The sequence below is a fragment of the Falco cherrug genome, chromosome 1 (assembly GCF_023634085.1).
Source record: "Falco cherrug isolate bFalChe1 chromosome 1, bFalChe1.pri, whole genome shotgun sequence".
Lineage (NCBI taxonomy): Eukaryota > Metazoa > Chordata > Aves > Falconiformes > Falconidae > Falco > Falco cherrug.
The window spans coordinates 24,073,638-24,097,634 of NC_073697.1; the positions used below are offsets into that span (position 1 = coordinate 24,073,638).

Genomic DNA, 23,997 nt, shown 5'->3' on the forward strand with positions numbered 1-23,997 from the left:
AAGTTTGGTTTTAGATGCGTGACCGATGTCATTCAAGAAAACCCCTGTATTACCTTGCTGTATTTTTAAACGCATTAGCAGATGAGAAGAGTACAAGCTGATGTAATTTTCTAGCAGCATTACAGAAATAAGGTTCTGTCTCTTTCCCGCTTGGAGCCCGGATTATTTTTAAAAAGTAAACTAGGCTGAGGCCCTGTCTACAGGTTTCTATAGAGGCAGAGTTAATGTTGCTGTAGGCTTGGAAGGAGATACAAGTAAATGACCTTTAATGATCCAGATTTCCATAGTTCTCCTAACTATGTGTTTCTGGACTCTTTCTGCTGAAGAAGAGACTGCTAGTGGGTAGAGATCAATAGTCCTACTGAGCTCACATAGAGGAGCCCTCTGCATAACAGAGTCAGTGTACTTTCTTGTGAGAAACAATTTTCGTGGATGGATGGTACAAAAATAAATAGATCTTTTTACAGATTTCTAAAACAAAACTTTTTTTGTCATTTGCACTTGTGGGCTTCATCTTTTGTTGCTAGCTCCATGGTGCTAAGATTGAAATTTTAGTTGTTCCTTAGATTTAATGTTCACTTCAGATTTCATCTTTTGCCTTGCAGTTTACTTCCACTTACTGTTTAACTATCCTCCTGTTGGTAGGATACTTACTTGTGTCCAGGTAGTCTCTGTTTATGTACTTTGATTATACTTCCCTCAAAGATTGTTTGAAATCTCAGTATTGGGAGATGACAGTAACAAAAAGCTTATTTTCTCTTTTTAATAAAAAAACCCCAACATGTTGAGACATTTTTATTTCTTTCACTGATAAGCTCTATTCCCAGTCAGGTTACTTGGAATAAGAAACTGAAAGGAGACAGTTGGCAACCTTTGGCAACTCACAGTGCTCGTTGAACTCTTGGTAGAGACAGCACATGCAGAGGTGGTTGAACATGTTCCTGCAGGAAAGCACAAGGAAGAAAATGCAGATCCAGGCAAAAGACTATCAGAATTCTCCATGCGTATTTTTGTGCTAGTATATATACACTAGATACACCGATAAACTAAGTAGTTTACCTTAAGCATATACTAGTATTAGCAGGTTTTTTTAAATCCCCTTAACATACCCTTAAACAATCACCTTATTTTCTGCATCTTCACACACACACCCCAAGTACTCTTAAATCGTGTTTGTGGGTATTGGTTGTACTTCCCCCCCCTCCCTCAGGAGGCTGAAACAGGGACACTTTTGTCATATGCTCACATAAAAGCAAAACATGCTTACTACAGATGAGTAGCCTTCCTCTCCTCCCTTTGCAACCATTTAGTCCTGTTTACGAAATACATAGATAAAAATGGCTCAGTTTTCCAGCCTGTGGTCCAACTTTCCAGGGTTAAATGTGTGCCTGTGTGTATACACGCGCATGCACACACTCTGGCTCGTCAGCCAGCAGACTTTTTAATTCCTGGGAGGGATCACCATATGGAAGTGGACAGTAAGCTGTTACTGCACAGAGGAAGGAGGAATGATTCAGGGCCGTCTGCTGGATAGTTTTCAAAATGCTTTGGCAGTTTGACTCATCTATATACAGAGACTGAGGGGGGAGTCACAAAGAATGTCACTCTGCTGGAGGCGAGGATTTTGAGTTGTGCCAACACATCCATGAACATAGGGCTGAAGCAAGATGAAGTTGCAGCTCTTTTCGATTTGCTTCCTCGTTAGAAACAAGAGAATTCATTTATGCATTGAGGTATGAACAAACTTAAACAGAACAACATGTTATAGTCACCAAAATTTAAGAAATGCATCTTCTAACCTCTGTGGGGAAGGGACTGGTCATTACTTTGCAGCAGCACGTATCTCTAAGGGACTTCGACCTATCTGGCTTCAAAGTCCTCCTGCAGCGTAGATGCCAAATAATCTGGACAGCTTTAAGCAGGCTTTCCCTTTCCACTGGACACACGTTAATCCTTCTACTTGATGGGGGGTATTTGCCTTTGGAAGAAGCGATCCAACTTCACTGAAAATGATAGTGATGCAGTTCATCTCTCATATCGACCCTGAGATAGTTACTTTGGTTGTTTGGGTGTACTCTGTAATGGAAGAGATTTTCTATGTTTGCAGCTGCTGTTGATTTCCCCCACCCATATAAAAAAAAACACTATGAGTTAAGAAATTTCTTAATCCCTAGCATAGAGTCCTTTTTTCTCATGTTCTGTTGATGCAATTTGTAGGACTGCCTGCAGCTTCTCCCTAAGAAATTCACAGTTTATATTTCATACTGCTAACTAAATCTTCCCCATCTCATATTCTCCACACCTGTATAACTTGAGAAAGTCTTAGATAGTTAACTACAGAAGAGTGATTATTACCTGGTTGTCTGAAACTCCAAACGTGCAGAAGCTCCTGTTGTTTGTTGTCCCCCCAAAAATGTGTCTTCAGAGTAGAAGCCTAGGGTGCAGCCTGATGGCTCAAAACTTTATTCTTTCACTGTTCACACCTTCAGTACTATTACATTATTCCTATTTTTAGCTTTAACTGATAGTCAGCGTGCCCCATACACAGAAGCCAACAAATACAGCAGCCTATAAACACAAGAGTAAAAAAAAAAGGCAGCCACAAACTTACAATACTTGCAAACCAAATCACCTCCCCCTAGCCTTTTTATATACAGCTGAGCTAGAGCTGTTTGAGTTCACCTGGGACCATACTCAGGGTTTCAGCTGAGTAACCCTGCTGTGCCAGTCATGCCGAGGCTTTGGGGGGTAACTGGTAGCGAAAGAGTTGGCACATAAGCATGACACTGTTAGGAACTCCCAGCTTTCAAAGTTTGTTCAGAGCTTAAATACTGTTGTTACTAATGTATTGGTGTTCTCATGTTCAGGTTTTCTTTAATTCACACAATATCAGGGTCATACTGTTTCAGCTTACAGGGTTAGATTTGTAGTGGAGAACAAGTTTTAGTTGCTTCAAAAGTTTCCGAAGGGAACTCTTCAGAAGAAAAGCTGGCAAGAATTTTTTTTTGGTCCCACTTGAGAAGCAAAGGAACTGAGTGCACGTATTTTGCTCAAGTCACACCTGTATTAGCTGAATTTTAGCAAAAGCCTTACTTGAACCCACAGGATGCAACTCCGCTCAAGCTGACCTAAATCAGCGCTACTTCAGTCCTCCTGTCTCTGCCTGGAGCTTCCTGCTTTGTTCCTTATGACTGTGCTAATGTATGTCTGATTTTGGGGTTAACTGATTCAGGGAACTCAGTGTAGCTCCCCAAAGACCGAGCTAAAATAGGTTGGGATTCTTGGATACTGGTTTAGTTCCAGGACAAGCAGAGGGAGAGATGGGAATGATACAACTTGGGAACTTGGGCAGAATTCATTTTTACTTCAAAAAAACCCACATGTGGTGGCTTTCAAGTCTTGCTCAATGTTGCTGTTACGCAGGGAAAAAAAAAAGTATATTTGATTTAGATTTGTTTTCCCTTTTCTGTAACTGTGGAAATTACGCTGATGCTCATTTGACTCACTACTATTTCAAAATAATATTGATGTGACTAATATCTGAAAAATGTGCGTGTCGTTTGACTCGCAGTTCAGGGCTCATTTTGTTGGAGGGCCTCTGACTGCCGCAAATTGCTTTAAATTGGCAGAGCACTTCTCATAATGAGCTATATTTCAACATAATTTAATTGGGTTCCCTGCCAAGGAGGAAACTGTAATCCTGAAGCTTTTTGATGGTGTGTCACCTGGGCAGTGGTCATCTCTTGGCTTGTGGGCAGGTGTGGATGAGTACAGGGTGACTCAGATGGTCTAACCACTGCAGTTTTAAAGACTTCATCACCAGGCCCTGGGATATTTATCCGACTTCTGCCCCATTGTGAGGAGCTGCTGGGGTCTGGCAGTGGGAACAGCAAGCCCTGCTCTGGTTTCCAGTAAGGCTGCTCAGCAGCTGGAGGAGACTGCTGCTGCTTCAAGACTTTGAATCGACGTGCGTGTGACAGCCAGGACCCCTGGCTGGACTGAGCCTTCCCAAGCTGTTAGCCATCTGTGTCTGGCTTGGGATGAGATGGCAAGCAGAAATACGGATAATTTCCCGCTTGCTTTTTTAGCTGGAAATGCACCTTGAGAAGCCCATAGGAAGGAACTGTGGCCAAAGCTTTTGCCCGCAGTACATGGGGCAGGGAGGGGACCGTATGCAGAAACTGAAATTTAAATCTGCCTGGGTCTGATATTACTATAATACTATGCTGTAGAAAACAAGAATTACAAAGACTCGGTGAGCACAGCATGTTTAATAGAGCACTCACCTAAGTGCTGATGCTGGCTACAGGGCAGCAAAGTTTGTGATGTCTTGGGACCCCTGCTGTGGTAGAAGCACGGATTGCTTTAAGATGTAACTGATTAAAAAGCAATATGAAGACTCATCCTGGGTCAGTTCAAATGTTTGATGGTTAAGAGTTAAAGATCAAAAAACCTCCTTTCTGCCATAAACCCTTAACCCTTTTGTCAGTATTCTGCTTGATTTTCACCACCGAGCTTTCAGGTTTCCCTGTTCTAATCTGCAGTATGCCTTGCAGATGAAATAAATATTGCCAGGTAATGAAATCTCATTTTCTGTTAAAGGATCATTGCAGGTAATCCTGTGACAGTGATGTGACAGCTTTACTTGCTGCAGAACTAGCTTGCTGCTTTGTGGCATGGGCAGACTCACTCTGTTTATGCCGTGTCTGAAATGCTAGGACCGAGGTCTTGATTCGGGTGTATAGCACGTAAAATTTGTATTGAGTAGTATGCTAGATAATATAGTCTGTGCTAGTTGAGGCGGTTAGGCTTTAATGCAAAGTGTGGTAGTGTTGCAATGTGTTTCCGTGCAGGCATTGTGACTGGGGCCGTGCTCTCTGCAGCTGCCAGGGACTGCAAGCTCTCCCAGTGCTCGGGTCTTGGGCCCCCCCCCACCCTCAGCAGTGATTCACAGCTCTGCTGGATGTCTCCAGTCGCTTCCAGGGGTCTAGCAAAATCCAGGAAAAGCCGTGCCGAGACTCACTGGAATGTGGATTAGTTTCATACGCATCTAAGGGCAAGAATGCCCAGGAGAAAAGGTGAAAGACGGCTCTTACGCCTCTCAGCAGGGGCTGTGAGGAATCTGTTTATGGGGCCGGGGCTGCTCCCTGCTTTTGCACATGCATGTGTTTAACAGTGAGAATAAAACCAGCAAAACCCACACACCGGAGATGTAATGCTTCTGAAGCATAACCTGTAACTCTGATTTTGTCAGGAAGTACCGTTCACGATTTTGGGGTTCTGAAATGAGAATCAAAAGATTTCAGGTCTAATCCCGTGTTCTTAAGCAATCTGTTTCATTCATCACCCCGAACTGAATTGCTGCAGCTGAGCAGTGTGAGTGCAGAATCCTCTTACCCTGTAGCTTTCCTCCCCGTATGACTTCACCGGTAAATAGAAGTTGGCTATAATTAGACATGGGGCTCGCATCTGCCCTGCACTTGCAACAGGGAGCCTTAATTCAGTGTGAATGGAATTTCCTTGGGCGTCAGGGAAGGAAGCACCAGGAGACCCTTTGCAGGGCACAGCCCTGACAACTCCTGTTGTCAACTCCTGTTGACAACTCCCAACTGCGCCTGTGCAGTGCTGGAATGCTGGTTTGGCTATCTGCATCAACTGGGAAAAAACTGCAGTACTTAAGCTCATAAAGGGGATGTGTGATCTTTGTTTAGTTGGACTAGCTAAAAAAACCCTCAAACTAGTTTTCTCAAATTCTTCATCGTTTTCTGTCTTGTCAGTTCAGCAAACCAAACGAGTTACAGTTGTTCTAACAACTTCACAGCTATTGCAGCCAGTTGTAGTAGAGATGTGTATATGAGGGAAAAAATGAATCCTGCAGACCAGCTGCTTTGAATTTGTGTAAAATCAGGGTTTGTGTATTTTGTGTGTCTGGGGAGGAAAAGACCAGTGAAGAGCAAATTCAGCTAACCTTATGTTTTTAAACTAAACAACCCCTCTCCCTGCTGAGTCTTTCTCAGCACAACAGTCTGGGGAGGTATGGAGGGAAACTTCACCCCGTGTCATCTGGAAAGTGTATGGTTTTTGAACGGGACCTTGGAGCTCTCTTCTGACAAGAATCTGGAAAACGAGATCAGTTGAATTTGTGTGTGCGCAAGCTCACCCTTAAGACACGAGTGCATCTGGTATTAAAGCTTTGAACTGGGCTGAAGCCCTGTGTGCATGAGAACAACTAATGAGAATTTTACTGGAGCTTGTTTTATGTCTCCTAGGCCATTAGAAGTAAAAAGGTCTTGACTGATACTGAGCATGAAAAGGCACAAAACAGAAAAGCTAGTTCATTAATGGAAAAGTTGAGCTAATTCCCCTTCAGACTGCATTTTCAAGTCTTTTGTAAGTGGAGTGCAAAAACGGGACTTTGTATGTTGAAAATAATTGCTGTGCAAGCAAAGAGGAGAGCCTTCCATTCAATCATTGGTTCCCTGTGAAAACTACAGGAGGGAGCAGTCCGTGTGCTTTTGCCGTGAACAGGGAAATGCTGTCATCTTGTCTGCAGGTTCTGCACGCAGCAAATAACTCAGTGATGACATAGGTTGTGCTTTGGTCGGGGGGATAAACTAGGGAATCCAGAAAGTCTGTATCGGGGCAGTACAAGGTAACTCTGCAGATGATTGCAGAGGACCAAACTTTGTGGGAAGAGAAATGCCCTTTGGCATTACGGACCCGTATTCTGCAAAGGTCTGAGCACCTGCTGAAGTCCATGCGCTGGGAGCGGTTGGGCTGATGTCAGCGTGATATTTGTTGTATGTAAACTCCAGGGCATGTGTTTTTGCAGAGCGTCACTGGGGAAGGTAATCACCTGGAGGGCTAGAAATGAAGAAATGTTGTTGAGTGGCAGATGGTAATGGTTGTGATGGTCTTTCAGACTAACAGGGATGCCAAAGGAAAAATATGATCCCCCAGATCCTCGCAGAATTTACACCATCATGTCAGCAGAAGAGGTAGCCAACGGGAAGAAGTCGCACTGGGCTGAATTAGAGATCTCGGGTGAGTTGATTTCGTTTTGAATTTTGGTTCGGCGGAGTTGTCAGTACCCCAGGATTGCATCAGAGTCTTTCAGATGGGGGATCCTGTTGTGAAAACAGCTATTCTAAGTTGGGGGAGGAGGGCTAACAGACTTCGCAGATTGCCTTCGAGCTTGGCTGGCTCACGTTCAGCCCAGTTGATTTAAAACACCAACTCGGACTGGATGTGAGTTTTTGCGTAGCACATCAGCTTCCCTAGAACCATACCTCTGTCTCTATCCTTTTAACTGGGAGGGTTAGGTAAGTAAAGTCTGCTCATAGAAAAGATACGCGAAGGTATCTTTTGCAAGTGCCACTGAGTGTTCCAGTGAAGTGGTGGAGTTTCCAAAATGGAAATCCCATAATCTGACATCCCCCATATAGTTGGTATCTGATGGTCTGAGAGTGCAAACCTGACTGAAGAGGTGACTCTTTTCTCTTTCAGGTAGAGTGCGGAGCTTAAGTACGTCACTTTGGTCGCTGACGCACTTGACTGCTCTGCACCTCAATGACAATAATCTTACTCGCATTCCACCTGATATTGCCAAGCTTCATAATCTGGTTTACCTGGATCTGTCATCCAACAAACTCAGAAGTTTACCAGCAGAACTAGGAAACATGGTATCTCTCAGGTGAGAGAAATTGTTCTGGTTGAACCTGTCAAAAAAATCTATATTCTGGGATTTGGACCACAGTTTTCCTCTAGCTTTCCTTCTTGTATTTAAAATTATTCTGAAAAATTCAAGATTGGTGCAAGGCTTCAGTTCTAATAATTACTTCTGGGTTCATTACCCTTCTTTTCTATCACTACAGATACATGTCTATAAGCTATGTAGTCTTCTGCTCTGAAACATTCCTTGAGACTTGGTGACTGCCTGCTGTTTAAATTCTCCCTGATTTAATTTCGTGTTTTGGATTTTTTGTGGCTATTTTTTTTCCCTATTGAAAGTATTTCAGTCATGCTTTGAAATGAGAAGATTGACATATCTTTCCATAATACAAAAAAATTCAGGGTGAAAAGTGTCATCTTTGAAGATGAAGCAGCATAGAGCGCTTTAAGAGTTTTCTTCTGAAGTGATACTCATGAAAAATGTTTTTGCATTTGCTGCAGGGAATTGCTTTTAAATAACAATCTGTTACGGGTTTTGCCTTATGAACTTGGACGGCTCTTCCAGCTACAAACCCTAGGTTTGAAAGGTGAGTTCCTGACAGTTAAGCATTCCTAGCAGTACTCTTGGATGACTGAGGGGCCTGGGATCAAAAGCTTTGTGTATTACATGATTTTCTTACAGTTTATTTGAGATAATGAAACTTGTAGCAAAAATGACCAGCCAGTTTGGAAAACAATGTTTTTCTTTTTCAATGCTATTAAACTTCCTTACAAGCCTGTTTCAAGTCTGTAGATAGGTAAATAGACCCTTTAACCCTGATCGAGGTGAGCTGAAGGAAGAAAGTCTGTGTGTGCTGGTTATTTCTGTAGCACTGTTACTGTGGTATTCTACAGTTCCAAGTTAAGCAACCTAAAGATCTTCTGAGTCAATTTGTCTGTTCTTATTATGGGAGGTTTTCTTTGGTTGGAAAGCCTCAAGAAAGTCAGGCAGCTAATCACCCAGTTGTTGTTTTATGCTGTTGGCAGGCAATCCTTTATCACAAGATATTCTCAGCCTCTACCAGGATCCAGACGGAACTCGAAAGCTACTGAACTACATGCTTGACAATCTAGCAGGTGACAGCCCTACAAATCTGATTGACAGAAGCGGTTTAAAAGCATACATTTCTGACAGTATTTGCTGCTAAAACAAGAATCTGAACCACGGAAGGGAGAGTATTTTCTAGCTGCTTTTGTGTTTTTGTCAAGTGGTTCCAGTCGTACACAGGCACGCTCGCACACAATGGAAGAGGTTGACATGTATCATCTAAGCTTTTCCCATGTTACCATATTACAGCCAGTTGTTCCCACTCTTCTGTTTGAAACCCTTCAATTACCAAGAAAGTGCAAAGTCTTCCTTGCTGAAGCCATTGTGATACTTTCCACTAAAAATTATAATCCAAATGCAAGCAGAATGTCGAATTCAGATCTAGAAACACCAAAGTGATTAAAAATATCAAGTTTAAATCCTGCTTCGTGGTTCTGTAACAGAGCTTTCTGTTTTGCCACTTGATGTCTACCAAGTTACAACACTGCAGGAATGATGGCTATAGGGTAAGGTTCTTGGAGAAGGGGAGTGTGGATTGTCTGAACCACTACAGGACTTACCCTTCCTTCTACAGCAGTGTGTTAAAAGTGCAGGAGTGTTTTGGTGGTGCTTCTAGGTTTGAAAGCAAGAGAGAAAAATAGTCGTGAATCTTACAACTGACAAATTTGCTTTTACTGTAGCTAGCCATTTAAATGATTTTTGCCTTCCCTGGAGTGTAAAAAGACTTGGAGAGTTGAGGTTGCAGAGCACAGTATGGACATAGTTGTTCAGTCATCATTTTGACTTAGAAATTGTGAGTTACAAATATAAACCCTGAATTAATCACTGGTTTAAATTTGTTTTAGTTCATCCAGAGCAGCTGCCTCCAAGGCCATGGATTACTTTAAAAGAACGAGACCAAATTCTGCCCTCAGGTAAATCTGTGGTTCTTTTCCCTGTGTTCACACAATGATGAGCTGAAAGACTTTTCTTTGGCTTTATTTTCAGATAAGTCTTCTGCCTTACGTGCATCAGATTGAAAATAGCAATTAGCGTTCATTTGTACTATAACAATTAACATATGGCCGTGCTGTAAATACCATTTTTGTGATTTGAATGGGATGCCGGTCATTTCTTTTCCATGTTAGGCTTTTCCAAAACTGTTCCAGGCAGTGATGCCAGAGAAAAAGAGCTTTTTTTAAAAAGAATTCCTTTTTCAGAAATAGTAAGTTTAAAATAACTGTATACAAATGCCGTGTGCGCGCACAGGCTGGCTAAAGTGAGATTAGAGAAGTCCCTATGTGCAAGTAAACACGTGGAGCGCCTGCTATTGAAGTTAGTTTAATGCCCTCTATTGTTGCTTTCCGTCAAGTGCAAGAGGCAGCATTTCTTCAGGCTGTCCAAATCCAGTGGCTCTTCTTCCCCTGTGCATCCTGAATATAGCCCTCAAAAGGCATCCGTGAGCTTGTATAAAGAATCAAAATGCGAATATTGTATTGCAGAAGGTCAGATTAATAGCCAGCAAGAATAACATGGCAAGTCTTCTGTACTTTTTTCTTTTTAGAAGCTTGAAATTGGCAGGTCTTCAAAGCTTAACTCAGTCGTGCGTTAGGCACGTGTCACTTTTTTTGATATTAAAGAATGACAAACCAGAAAAAAACCAAGAAATGGAAAATGCTGTAAGTCCTGTAAGCCACCACAACATTAAGTTCTGCTTTTCTATTTCAAATTCCCTTACAAATCAGTATCTCAGCAGAGTTTTACGGACTTTGGTTTTATTTTTTAAAACCAAACTTCCTGAGCAGAAACAGAATTCAGAAGTCATTAGAAAGCATAGCATTAGGTGAGTGGGCTGTGGAATATTTCATGGTAGAAACTGTAACAAGCCAGTTGGTTGTTGTTATAAAATTGAAACAACCAAACAGCAAAAATCTGCTTTGACTGCGAGTATATAAAAAACCTGCAGTTGTAGGGTAGTCTAATAGTAAAAACTCGCTTCTTTCCCTGCAGATATGAGCAGGCTTTTCCAGTGGCATGGTGCTAAGATGTTGTGTTTACCTTTCTTTTTGTTTTTTTGATGTAAAATCTAGGGTAGTTGAGAGATTTGTGTGTGAAAGTATTTCACACTGAATGATCTGATGAGCTGCATGCTGACTTCTCGTGTTTTTTTTAAATGTGGCCTAATAATGTATTAGGTGCTTGCTAATTTATGACTTCATTTTTTCTTCACTTCCCTGCCCTCACCCAGAACTCTCTCTCCCCATTCGCCTCGATAGACACAGATACAACTTGATACAACTTACAAACCTTGTACGGGTGCTAGGAAAATTGTACAAATATTCAAATATTTTGGAATCAGACTGCCTAAAACCAGAGCATTCTAAAGGAGCATTTCTGTCTGACGCTGTGGTATTATGACACAGCGACGGCTTCTTCAGCAGCTTGGTTCTGCTTTTGCTTTAGAACTGTACAGGTCACTTAAGCCTGAAGTTGCTGTATCAAGGCACCTCATGCAATAAATACTGGGGTTTGACTCCATCACTGAAATGCCTGCTCTTTTCCCTCTCCTTACCAAAGACAGTGACTGTTCCTAATACTTGCTGACCCCTAAAATGTCACCCATCCCCAAAGGTCGTAAAGAACTGACTGAGAAATGGGATTGCATTGCTTTGTTACGCACGTGCCGTCCTCTCATTTTGGTAGTAATGCTGATTTCTGGGGGGGAAGAGTTTAGCCTTAGGTGGTAACTGCTGGCTCAGCAGAGCCTTTTTTACTCCTGCTTATGAAACGCTCAGTGGAATGAGCCCACTGACTCGTGTTCAGTAGGGCCTCCAGAACAGACCCTGCAAGATTCAGTATTTTGGCTTAAGTTCAGCCTTTGTAATCTTCAAAGGTTGATAACCTTTCCCTTTCTTTCTTTCTTTCCTTCCAGCTTCATTCACAGTTATGTGTTACAATGTGTTGTGTGATAAATATGCCACCCGGCAGCTCTACGGCTACTGCCCGTCTTGGGCCCTCAATTGGGAGTATAGAAAAAAAGGAATCATGGAAGAAATTGTCAACTGTGATGCAGATATCATTAGTCTTCAAGTAAGTGGAAAATAACCGTTTTTCATCAGAAACAGATAACATTAGCTTCCACCTTTAGAATTAAATGCTCTCTTGAGAACACTGTGTTCGCCTGCTTGCTAACAAATTCTGGGGCTTACCAATACAAGCTGTGTGCGTAGCTCCTTGTTTATGCATTGGCTTGTGTTTTATGACGTGAAACAAAGTAAGTGAGATACAATTAGTTAAATCAGTGGGTAATCTGCAATGGAAGATCTGGGTCTTTTCCCCCTCAGATAAGCATCCTAAATACTCTCGCTCTGGGTGTACGGGGTTTACTGCGGAAGGGGAGAATGTAGAACGCTATAGCCCCAAATGCCACTGTTCCTAGCCCATTCCAGGTTGGTACAGAAGGTAAAGTTACAAAAATACTCGCATTGGCAAAAGGGGACTCTCACGGTCAAAGTTAAGTATCAGTTGCCATTGTTATGTATATCCTGCTGTGATATTAGAAATTTATTGCTGACGTTTACAACAGTTGGATGCTCCTGCCTTTAAACAGATCTTTTGTTTTTTAAGCAAGTTGTGGTAGGCAAAAATCTTACACAAGCAGAGAGTAGTTACCTTGGTCTGCAAACCCCAAGAGATCAACCTCTGACATCCTCTTGGGAGACCAAATGTTACTACAAAGAAACTGTATTGTTACAGAACAGCGAGAGACCCTTGTGTGAAAGAGCACTCCATTGTGAAAGAGCTTTAATAATTAAATATTAATTGCTGCTGCATATCTGTCAACGCCTCAGAAGTTTTAACCTGGGATGGTATCCACATTCAGATTGTCAAAAATATCAGGTGTAATCTATTCCTACTCAAAATACACCTGTCACTTTCCCTTTTAGGGGGGATTCCAGGATATCCAGGAATGTAAATCTGTTTCCAGCAGGCCATTAGTCTAGGAAGTGACATGATTTGTGCAAACAGAAGCTTTTTGCTTTGGTGAGAGCTGCTGACTGCAAGCCGAGGCAGGCGCAAGCTGCCATACAGTGATAGGAAGGGTTTTCTTGACTTTATTAGCCTAAGATGTTTGTGTTCAATTCCAGGAAGTGGAAACAGAGCAATACTTCACCCTTTTTCTGCCAGCCTTGAAAGAACGAGGATATGATGGATTCTTTTCTCCAAAGTCACGTGCCAAAATCATGTCTGAGCAGGAGAAAAAGCATGTGGATGGCTGTGCAATATTCTTCAAAACTGAAAAGTAAGGGCCAGAAGTAGCTTGTTAAAAATACATTAAAACCAGGTTGATTTAGGTCTGAAAGCTTTTCTCTCCCAGGGTACATGGTAACTGAAATACTGTGCTATAAAACAGAAGATAAAGTTCACTGCAAAGAATGATCCTCCCTTCCCTTTTGCTGCTCTCTTTGCAACACAGTCCTTCCATTCCCTTCGGACTATGAACAAAGATACCACTTCAGAACAGGGAAGTTGCAGGAGGGCTAGTAAAAGTAAAAACTTAAGTGCTTTGTGTGCGTGGTTTTTGGCAGATCTAATAAATTACTTCACCGTCTCTGCAAACTTCTACCTTGCTTGACAGAAGTTTCACCCCTCTAAAGATCTATAAGTTGTGCTGGCTTAATCTTCAGCTATTTAAAAGATGTATTGCTGCCAAAGGATCACGGAATATTATGAATCAAAATGTTACATTGTTGAATACCTGATCCAAAAAGTTCTGGTACACTAAAAGCATCAAACTATTGGAAAAGGAGGAGAGGTGCTGGCATCCACACTTCTGGTCTGTGTAAACTGCTCACAGGTTGTACCACATCAAGTATCCCTCTGAATATTGCCTCAGAATGGTTTTCAGTGATTAGAATGGAAGTTTTGCAAAGCGTTAGCTCCCTTTCAGAGTTTTCACTGCTTCCAGAAAACAAAAATATGCCTTTGAGATCATATATAAAAACAACTTGACTGATTTTGAATAGAGGAAATCTGTGAAAACAAACTGACGTTTTTCAAACCTCAAAGCTAACAAGGGTATATAGAGAACTGATTATTACTCTGTGGCTTTCATGGGTGAAAACAGAAGACTAATAATACTCTTTATTAATTTTCTTAGAGCACAAAATGAAGAAACCCCCTTCTATAGGTAGGCTTCAGTTTGTGCTGAAGCAAGGCATTTTCAGGCATCCTAAGGCTGGAAAGGAATGAAAAACCAATTTCACAAAACTAATGGTGGCAGCTAGCAGTTTGAAAGAAGCTGGTTTTTAGTAATGCATTTGCCGAAAGTAACAGCTAAGCCTTTAATTACCATCTCATCTTAATTTTTTTGCCTAGAACACTCCTGAGGAGGTGCAGTAACCCGTGAGCATTGCTCTGAATAGTCCCCTCAGAGTGCTACGCTGAAACAAATAAACACTTCCTAAACCCCAGGTATCTTGTCTCCCCTGAGAGTATCTCGCCAGACCGAGAGCTGTATCCTGACTGGGGGAGTACTTCTAAGAACTGTTTTTACTTTTGTAAAATGAGAGGACAAAAGGAATGTGCCTTAGCGTGTCTTTGGATGTGGTTGACTGGAGTGCAGACAGAAACCATGTCTTTTCATGTAGCTGTACATCACACATTCACATGTGATTCTCTTTATTCAATCAGATTTACGCTGGTGCAGAAGCATACAGTGGAGTTCAACCAGGTGGCAATGGCTAACTCTGAAGGTTCGGAAGCTATGTTAAATAGAGTGATGACGAAGGACAACATCGGAGTTGCTGTGGTGTTAGAGGTGCACAAAGAATTATTTGGAGCAAGTGAGTATGCCCGTGGTGTTCTCAGTGATTATTCAGTTCCACATAAAGGCATGAGCTGTTCCTAGATAATACGGCTCTTTAGAATATTATTGCCATTGGTGGGTGGTAACCAAATACTGGCAGATGAGCCAGCGCTGTTCACTGTGCTGATTTGAGAAAAGATAGCCCATCGGTAGCTAGGAGAGGACACGTGATACAATTTGCACTTGCAGCCAGGTGCCCAGCATTTAGCTTGCTCTTTTCAAGCTTTTGTCTCTGCTTACTTATTCCGTTAAATTCTGCATGACGAATTCAACTTTTCCAAGGTCAGTGTATTTACGTGCATATGCTTTTACCAGTAGTAACGTTGGTACCAGCTGGTAATGTTCAACTTCCGTTTTCAACTCTTGTTTTTCCCCCTTGATTGAATTCTTCCATCTTCCCTCAGTGATTATATGATAGTGCTGATGTACTGATGGGGAAAAATGAGATGATCAGGTATCTTGTCATGCCACTTGATTGACTGACTGTCACACTTTGATTAAGTTTGATCAGATGCAGTAGATGATTTCAACATACTTAAAATTGCCACCCTGCTCTGTCTGCGTGTCTGGTTTTTTGATCGCTTGTTGCTTCAAAGGAGCAGAATGTCTGAATTGTAGGACTGGAAGGAGCTGCCTGTGACTTCATGCCCCATCTTTCAGAGTACTCTTTCTTAGATAAATAGTAAAAGCAGCTCCAGCGTTCATATTGCATTCATTTAAGCAGGTTTGAGTTTTTCGCAAGGGAACAAGTTGCCGTACTGTGGCAGCTAAGAGTCAGAAAACTCCCTTGTGCCTGAAATATCGAACAGTGGTGCAAGGTCAAGTGATGACCACCTGAGCAGTAGAGAAGGAATGCAATTGTAATGGTACCAGATTTTGCTGGCTGTTTCTTTCCTATGTTGGAGCAATTTAGTTAGTGACGTAATATCATGTGAATGCTGCTAATTTAGAAAGCGGTAGTGGTTCAGGTAATGCCTTTTTTCCAGCAATGAAAGTATATCCATCTGCTGGTGTGTCCCACTTGGAGTCCTTAGTAGCTAGACCCTGAAGGTTAACAGGGAGGAATCCGCGTATTCACACAATCAGCCCTTCCCTGATGAAAATGTGTTTGGTTATCCAGGTATGAAATCACTTCATGTGGACAAACAGCTGCTTATTGTGGCCAATGCCCACATGCACTGGGACCCTGAATACTCAGATGTGAAACTCATTCAGACTATGATGTTTGTCTCGGAACTGAAAAATATCCTCGAGAAAGCCTCAAGCAGGCCCGGTAGCCCAACAGCAGATCCTAACTCTATCCCTCTGGTGCTGTGTGCGGATCTCAACTCATTGCCTGATTCAGGTAAGACTGGTTTGGGCTTAATTTTTAGCTTACCATTTTAGAACGTTTGAATCCTCTTTTCCTCCGAGGGCACTGGGGCAGTTTGCACTTCCCTGGGTAGGTGTGGATGAAAGCTTTCTTAGTAACAGCTGTCTTTCGAAATCTGGCTGAAGAGAATGCAAGTCCTCCGGTTGAGTCGACTGCTTTTTGCGATCAGTTTTGTATGCTCCAGAAGAGTTGGTTGTGCCTACAACAATGTAGAAAAGCACAGGTAGTTCTTAAATAAGTAGTTAAATAAATGCCCATGCCTTGAGCAGAAATAACAAGTAGGAAAGACGCGAGTTCGTGGTGGACCATGAAAACTTTCTAAGGAGACCGGTTTGCTTTAGCAATGATGATGTTCAGTACTGCAGTGTCAGGTGTACGTATGAAAGCTGCCTCTCTAGCACCCCGTCACATGTGTACTACAATACATGCACCATGGGTTTTACTGTAATCCTCAAAAGTCCGTGTCAAAACCGCTGGAGAGCTTCAGTTCCCTGGCTGCTTGTCAGAAAGGTGCGTACGGCTCAGACATGGACAAGAAAGCTGCTGTGTAGATTTCCCCTTAGATGGGGAAAAAAAAGCTCTTTTCTAATCTCATGGTGTGGGGTTTTTGGTGTTTTGGTTTTTAACTCCGAGGCCAACATTCCCTGAACGTTGTATTTTAAAGCAGCTCCCTGAATCCTTTCCTTTGCAAACAGGTGTAGTGGAATACTTAAGCAATGGCATAGTAGCTGACAACCACAAGGACTTCAAGGAGTTGCGTTATAACGAGTGTCTCATGAACTTCAGTGGCAACGGAAAAAACGGGGCTTCTGAAGGAAGAATTACGCATGGCTTCCAACTCAAGAGCGCCTATGAAAACAACTTGATGCCTTACACCAATTACACTTTTGATTTCAAAGTAAGCAGCGATTTTTCTGAAATGGCAGACATTGACCTGGTCTCCCCAGGATGCTGTCGTAGTTTTCTGATCATTGGCTGTCTTTCCCTCTGTTCCTGTAAGTGCTTCATCACTGGTTCCTACACTTGCTGGACACTTTTCCTACCGCACACAAATCCTTGATTTGCTGGCATTTTTAAGCTTCCGACCTGGCTTTGGCCAGTGACTTAATGAGAACAGATGCAGCGCTTCGAACGTGAAACGCCGCACGCGTTTCTTACCCTAACTCCAGCGCTGTGCCTCTTCCCGTGAATTGCAGCCAGAAGCCAGCTGAGTTCAGGGTGCCAGGAGCGAGGTCTGTTCTCACTGTCGTGTTTCTCTTTCTCCCTAGGGTGTGATTGACTACATTTTCTATTCCAACACTCACATGAACGTGCTTGGTGTCCTGGGGCCTTTGGACCCTCAGTGGCTGGTTGACAACAACATCACTGGGTGTCCACACCCTCACATCCCTTCAGACCACTTCTCACTGTTAACACAACTCGAACTCCATCCTCCGCTCCTGCCTCTTGTCAACGGTGTGCACTTGCCGAACAGGAGGTAGTGGAGCCCTGCCCCTCTGCGGGCAAGGACCTGTTGTTATGGACCTGTACAGTTGTAAATCAAAGTATATAGGAGTGAAGTATGGCCAACCTTAAGCTGCTTCTTCAAGCTCCTTTCCTTATGTGTTTGATATGAGATTTTGCACATTTTGGTGCATATTGGTATCATTTGGCACTAGGGCTGGAACCAAAGTATTACTCCCTTTCCAGGTTTTTAATTTAAATTTAAAAAAAAAACCAACTGGCAAGCTTTTTCTTTTCGGTAGGAAGCTGCACTTACAAATGGACAAATGAGATTATAAACCTTCGTACTAACATATTTCAAGATAATGCTTGTTTTTCCAGAATGTGGCAAAATGAACCAACCTTTTAGGAGAAAGGAAAACAAAAATAGAAATGCTTGGTTTGTAGGAAGAATATTAGAAATATTTGTTTGAATCCAAAACGGAGACTGAACTCTGCATCCGAAATAAATTTTGCACGTTAGCAAAGCACTTAATACCTGACTATAAATGACTAGCAGTGTGGCCCTGCCCCTCGTCTAACTAATATTGGAAAACCAAAGATAGCTTAGTATCTGTGATAAAAGCTGAGGTCTAAATTCTCCTGATGTAATCTCATTTACGACGAAATTTCCAGCAAAGCTATGTCTCACGAGAATTTGCAAGCGAGCGTTTAATGCTGTGTGTAGATTGCTTGCTTGCCAGACGCCATGGTGACTTTTTTCAGAGCTCTGAAGAACTGGGTCCTTTCTGGGCAAGATGCGCAGGGATCCAAAGGAGCTCTGTGAAACAGAGCTGCCTCTGCTTCGGCAAGCCCGGGCGACATGCTGCTCAGCAGCACAGTTTGGGAGCGGGGCTTAGAAATGGTAAGAAATTGCACTTGAAGCGAGCGAGCCGTTGCAAGTGTTTGGGTTCTGGGTGAATAAAAAAGTTGCAAATCCGTCCTAGGTTCCTCTTTCCAAAGTTCAGTTGCAAAGATGGGAAACTTGGGATTAACTGCTTAAGCGTAGGGTACAGGAAAAAGCTGCTGGAAATGACCTTACTTCTGCCTCCAAGGGCGCGCAGAGGAGCTGTCGGCATGCTTTTTTCACTGGGGGAGCAAGTGGCAGCCTTAGTCATTCCTTGGATTATTTTTCCTGACCCTAGTTGCCAAATAGCCATCACACTTTTTTAATAATCTTTCTTTTCTGTTGTCGGTCAGGGTTGAATTAAAAAGCTGCTGGTTCATTCCCAACTGTTAATGCTCTTTGGATGTGTTGGAAATCCCCTCCACCTTTTTTTTTCCTTTTTATGCTCTAGGTGGCCAGTTCAAAACGTTGTGCCTCGAGAGGCTTTAAACGTAATGCAATTTTCTGAAAAAAATTGTTTGGCTGCTTAATGTTAAAAAAAAAAATATGGCACAGTGATAGGAAAAGGTTGTGTCTGTGTTTTTAAGTTTTTCTTTATTCTGCTTTTTTGCTGCTATAAGATTTTCTTGAATTTATATTTTAAACTTTTCATGCACTTTACTGTTTCTAGTCTCAAAATGTGATATTTTTAATAAATGAAAAAATTTTCCATTATGTGAATGAAATTTTTAAACAGATTGATAGCCTATATTTATGTCTCATTCGTATACTTTAAAAAGTCAAATTTAAATTGTGAAATTAGTTTTAAATACTAAGGAGCCATCTTCTGTCTTGCAAAACTGCTAAGTCAGGCTGTTCCTCTACTCTTTAATTAAACATTTCCTTTGTCGTTTTATACATAGGAAATTATCCACAGGGGGAAATAAAAAATTAATTGGACCTAGAGTAGAAACCATTCCCTGACTCTTGTTGGGGGCCGGGGAGGGGGTGGTGCGGGACAGAACGCAGAAATGGGTTCAACAAAACAAGAACTCCCTTTTAAAAGAAGTGCCTAAAAAACGGAGGCGTCATCTATTGTCTACTATAAATTGGAAGCGATCACAGCTGGGTGAAATTCCTGTACAGAAATTGTTTTGTGCAGCACCAAAAAAAACCCAAAACAAAACCCTTTCTAAAGACAGATATTCCTCTAGGTGCAGGTATCTCTTTTTTAATATACCTCAGCATTTGCCACCTAGCCGTTGCAGATAAATTGCGAAAGCGATTTGAGAGTATAGTACTGGAAAGTAGAATAGCATGAAAAACTTAATTTTGTGGACATTACCTTTCTGTAATCAGCTACTGTATCTTTTTTGGAGGGGGGGGTGCTCTGCTCTGGGCGTGTGCACTAACAAACCCTTCTCCTCCTTTTCCTACACGCATGTTAACTAGCAACGTGAGCAGTATTTCCTACCATACTTCACTCCCAATATTTTTTGAGATGTTTGTATAAAATGGAATTTAAAATTCACCTATGATTGTATATGAACTGCAGAGGAGCCCATTTATTAATAAAAATAAAAACCAACAACAATGTTTTGTAATATCGGGGTGGGAGAGAATGGGGATGGAAAAACAAAACGAACCCTAGCAAACATTGTAAACTGCTTACGTTTGACTTCCCTTTGGTTTCTAACCGATTGAAGTGTTCTGTTGCGGGAAGGTGTTTAATTGGATTTTCTCTGCTGCAAAATGCACTTCTGAACGTCCATTACGCTGTGCAAATTTTTTTTTAAAAAAAAAACCATGTTATTTTAACAGACGTTGCACAAAACCTCTGGATTTAAAAAAAAAAATAATGAGTCTTGTTTATGTTTCAGTCGATGCACATAACTGGGGACACATTTACCTGCCTTTCATGTGTCTGGCTCCCTCCCTGTTTTCCTTCTGTTTTTTCCCTTCCCAGCAGGAGCAGTAAGGGGATTGCGCTTTTTTTCCAGCTGAGCAGCAACACTGCTCTCTGTAGCGAATTTCTGTTCTGGGAAGAGAGGGAGCGGGGAGCAGGCAGCCACCGGCCTCATGCGCAGGATGAGATCCCTTTCTGTAAACGTACACATCGTCCAGATGGCAACGCTAATTTTCTTTTGACTTGAGTGGAAGCTGACGGTAGGGTGTTTCCCAGGGGAGAGGGAGGAATATGAACCAAAATATCCCTAATCCTAAGCAGAGATGGGTGGGAAACCATCAGCTCTCTCCATCGCTGACCCTCAGTTCCCAGCACGTCATGGTGCCCTTGCAGCCAACACCTGGGAAAAAATGCTCTCAGCCCTTTACTGCTCCTTGCTGCCCTGGTTTGCTTTCAAAAAATATGGTGCCTGGTGTCAACTTCTAAGCAACAGCACTGCCTAAAGCAAGCAGAGAAAAAAAAATCCAACACCCTTCTACAAGCAACTTTTTAAAATTCAGTATGGTAAATCTGTTAGATACGGGGTTTTGTGTGTGTATATATATATATAAAAAAAAGAGAATTTTGTACAATGTAGCTGAATATTTTTGTTTCCTTATTTCGGTGTAAGGAGCGTGAACATTTGCATACCACACGCTGAAGTCAGGTATGGCACAATGGGGTCTGAGACCAGCTTTCCTTCCCATTTGCCTCATTAAAAGCTTTTGTCGTCCCTCTCTAGCATTCGTTGAGAAAATATTTCATTTTTTTGGTAAGCTTTCTCTGTCTGTTAGAAGCTGCTCCTGTTTAGTCTGCAGAAACATTCAGGAAAGGTCTCGTTAGTTCCAAGTCCTCGCTGTTCTGTGTTTTATAGAATAGAAAGCCAAAATCTTTGACTCTTAATCTTTTCAGAATCACTTGCCACTGACCTAACGCAGCTTTCAAAACCGTACCATGACCTTCAGCATTTGGGTAACGCTGCAGGTGGCTGCTGGTCTCCCACCTTGCTGGCTTTGCTGTGGAGCCTCCTAAATCCATGTTCCCACTCTTGAGCTCCTGAGGCCCACTTTACAAAGGTGCTGAGCATCCACAGCTCCCACTTAATCCTGAATTATTGCACTTCTGGAGACTGGCTTTCCACACCTGGATTGTGAGACGTTGGGTCCAAATCAGGAGCAAGAATTTGAGACCTCAAATGTTCATAGCACTTTTTTCTCTGGGGTTGGTTTTGATCAGGCAGTGAGGGGGAAGCCGAAAAGGCTTGTTGAAATTCAGTTTCTCTGTTAATTTAGGAGATGGGTGGGGAAAACACTTGAAAGATTCCCCAGGGCAGGAGTGCACTATTCACACCACCTTAGCAGGGAGCAGGAGCCAGAAAGGCCCTGCTGGTCCTCACTCTCTGAAGACCAGATTTAAATCCAGCAACACAGCAGCAGTTCCTTCGTTTTCACAATGCATTTTCAGCATCTAGCATCAAAACCTTCCTTTGGCATGAGGCTTGGCATAGCAGGGTGGAGTGAAAGGTCTTTTAGTCCTCTCCAAATCAATAACCTGCATTAGAAATACCACACAAAGGTGATGCGCACCCTTGTACTGGTTTAAAAGGGAATTTAATTGCAGATAGCGTTGCCCCCTCCCCAGTGACCTCAGCTTTGTGCATAATTACAATTTCTCTGTTCTTGGCTTCCACATAGATCTTTTTCTTGTAACGGTAGCAGAGATCTAAGGCCTGATTTAAACCTAAGGAAGGACCTCTCCCTGTTGTATGGGGAGGTGGGTGATGGAAGCACATCCTTCCTTGGCACGCGGGTACGAGGCAGCAGCAGGAGGTGGTTCAGCTGCAATCAGTCAGGCTGCCAATGTCAAAGAGCAGCGGGTCGTTGTCCTACTTGGTCACCACAGAGATGCGATGTTCTTCTGGGCGGTCTTTGCAATCCAAACAGCAAAGCAGCACACAAGACTCGCTGAAGTTCACGTTGGCTTCAGAAGCGGTGTGGTTTCGGCACCAAGCACGCTCATTGAAAAACCTTGCCTGCCTAATTGTGTGTGTCCCAAAAGGAGCTGAAGAGCTTGGTCTTGGAGGGGTTTTACCCAGTGGGACAGAGGACCTGGTTTGTTAGAGACCTGCAAAAAAGAAATGAGCCTCAGATGCAGAGAGGCTCAGGTTTTTCTGATAGACGTTATTATTAGCTGAGTTCCTCCATCTCATAGTGAGGCAAAGCACCGTGCGATATGCAGCTCGCAAGGTTTTTGTAGGATTACAGAAGTACAGTCACGTGCCCTCCCTTTCTTGCCCTTCAGCGTTCAAAGGTGACACGAACCCCAGGACAACCTGGTGGAAACCATTCATGTCTTGTCTTAAGTCTCTATGCCAAGCATCAGCCAAGACGAACTCACTTGTAAGACCAAAAACCAATTTAGAAGGAGGCTGTAAGGCTCTAGATCCAGGCACAGCTGTACGTGGTACTGTGTTTTCTCCTGTGACCACTCTTTGCATTGACACTGACCACGGGTTTGCTTTTCCTCCAGGAAACAAGAGCAGGGACAAAAAAAATGAGCAGATGAGGAATGCGATCAGAAGAGGGACAAAAATAATACCTTTAAAGAATAATACCTTTAAAGAACTCCTTAATCCGAAGAAAAACTATTTGACTTTATAATAAAAGACTGATAAAGTTTGCTGGTTTGGCTGTGTTTGAGGATGACGGACTTCAGTGCATCTTCTTGGAGTCTATCTGGCAATAAGCATGACAATAGAGGAGTGCTCTTTGGTACTTCAGGGTGTTTTAAACAGTGTTGATGGCAAAGCACGCTAAGCGATATGACTCTCTCTTTTTTCCCTCCCCTCCTGCAATCTTATGGTGTGTTTAGCTTGCAAAATCTCTCACCGTTTGAGTGGTGAAGGTTAGAGCGATCCTGGTACTTGGTCCTGTCCTCTTTGTTAAACGGTTCCTACAGTTTAGGCATTTACTGAGTTTGCATTTGTCTGTATTTGTCTTTGTTCCAAAGCAAAAAAAACCAACAATCAACCCAACCAAAAAAACCCAGCCAAATCAACAACCTCATGGTGGCTTTCTTTACGAGTGACATGTTACATGACTTTGGCTTTGTTTTCCGTTTTTACTTACCGCATCATGTGTTTGCTTTCCACGCAATTAAAAGTGTTTGTGTGCACCATTGTAACTAAATATGCCCTTAATTCATAAACTCGCTGGCTGGACCAGAGCAGCGGTGATGGGAGCCCAGGCTGCCCCTCCAGCCCATGGCAGGGTGGGTATTTTGGGAGGTGGGGGTGGGGGGTGTGTTGGTTGAATTTCTTCCTTGTGTGTTCTCTTTGCAACCACAAGGTCCTGTCCCTCAAAAGGTGGAAGCGCATGCGGAAAGGGAGGAAGCTGTGGTGTCACTCCCAGGAGTACTTACACTAAAATTGTAGGGAGGTTTACACCTTGTTTTATGCAAACGGTGGCTTTGCTTTATATCGTGAGTGTGCTGGGCTCTTGGATGGGGAAACTGCTGCTTGCAGGGCTGCAGCCAGCCGCCCAGCCCTGGTTTTGCTTCGCCTGCCCTGGGGCAGCTCTGCAGCCCACCACCACCCGGGGGGCCCTGGGAGACTGCCTTCCCCTCCAGCCCTGGGACGGGGCAGGTCTCCCGGGCAGATAGCTTAGCAAAGTCTGACACCAGCCCTAGGCATCATGCCTGCAAGAGCAGCAGCCTTCACCTGAGACCTGAGCAAAAAAAATTTGAGTAACTTGCTTATTCCGTGTTT

General features: G+C 42.7%; 1 protein-coding gene across 5 annotated transcripts in view; it reads left to right on the forward strand.

Annotated features, from left to right (window-relative positions):
- CNOT6L (CCR4-NOT transcription complex subunit 6 like) overlaps positions 1–23,419 on the forward strand; it is a 37,359-nt gene extending 13,940 nt beyond the window's left edge. For 4 of the 5 annotated variants that reach the window (XM_055711981.1, XM_055712178.1, XM_014276903.3 and 1 more), the window contains exons 2-12: positions 6,923–7,044; positions 7,507–7,693; positions 8,173–8,258; positions 8,698–8,787; positions 9,604–9,672; positions 11,670–11,827; positions 12,886–13,040; positions 14,432–14,583; positions 15,727–15,951; positions 16,674–16,876; positions 17,247–23,419. In XM_055711981.1, the coding sequence (XP_055567956.1) occupies positions 6,933–7,044; positions 7,507–7,693; positions 8,173–8,258; positions 8,698–8,787; positions 9,604–9,672; positions 11,670–11,827; positions 12,886–13,040; positions 14,432–14,583; positions 15,727–15,951; positions 16,674–16,876; positions 17,247–17,459 (1,650 nt within the window). In that variant the 5' untranslated portion in view covers positions 6,923–6,932 and the 3' untranslated portion in view covers positions 17,460–23,419. Of the gene's footprint in view, positions 1–6,922; positions 7,045–7,506; positions 7,694–8,172; positions 8,259–8,697; positions 8,788–9,603; positions 9,673–11,669; positions 11,828–12,885; positions 13,041–14,431; positions 14,584–15,726; positions 15,952–16,673; positions 16,877–17,246 lie in introns of those variants that run through there. The other variant, XM_027799722.2, reaches the window with a different exon arrangement.
- Positions 23,420–23,997: the final 578 nt, after the last annotated feature.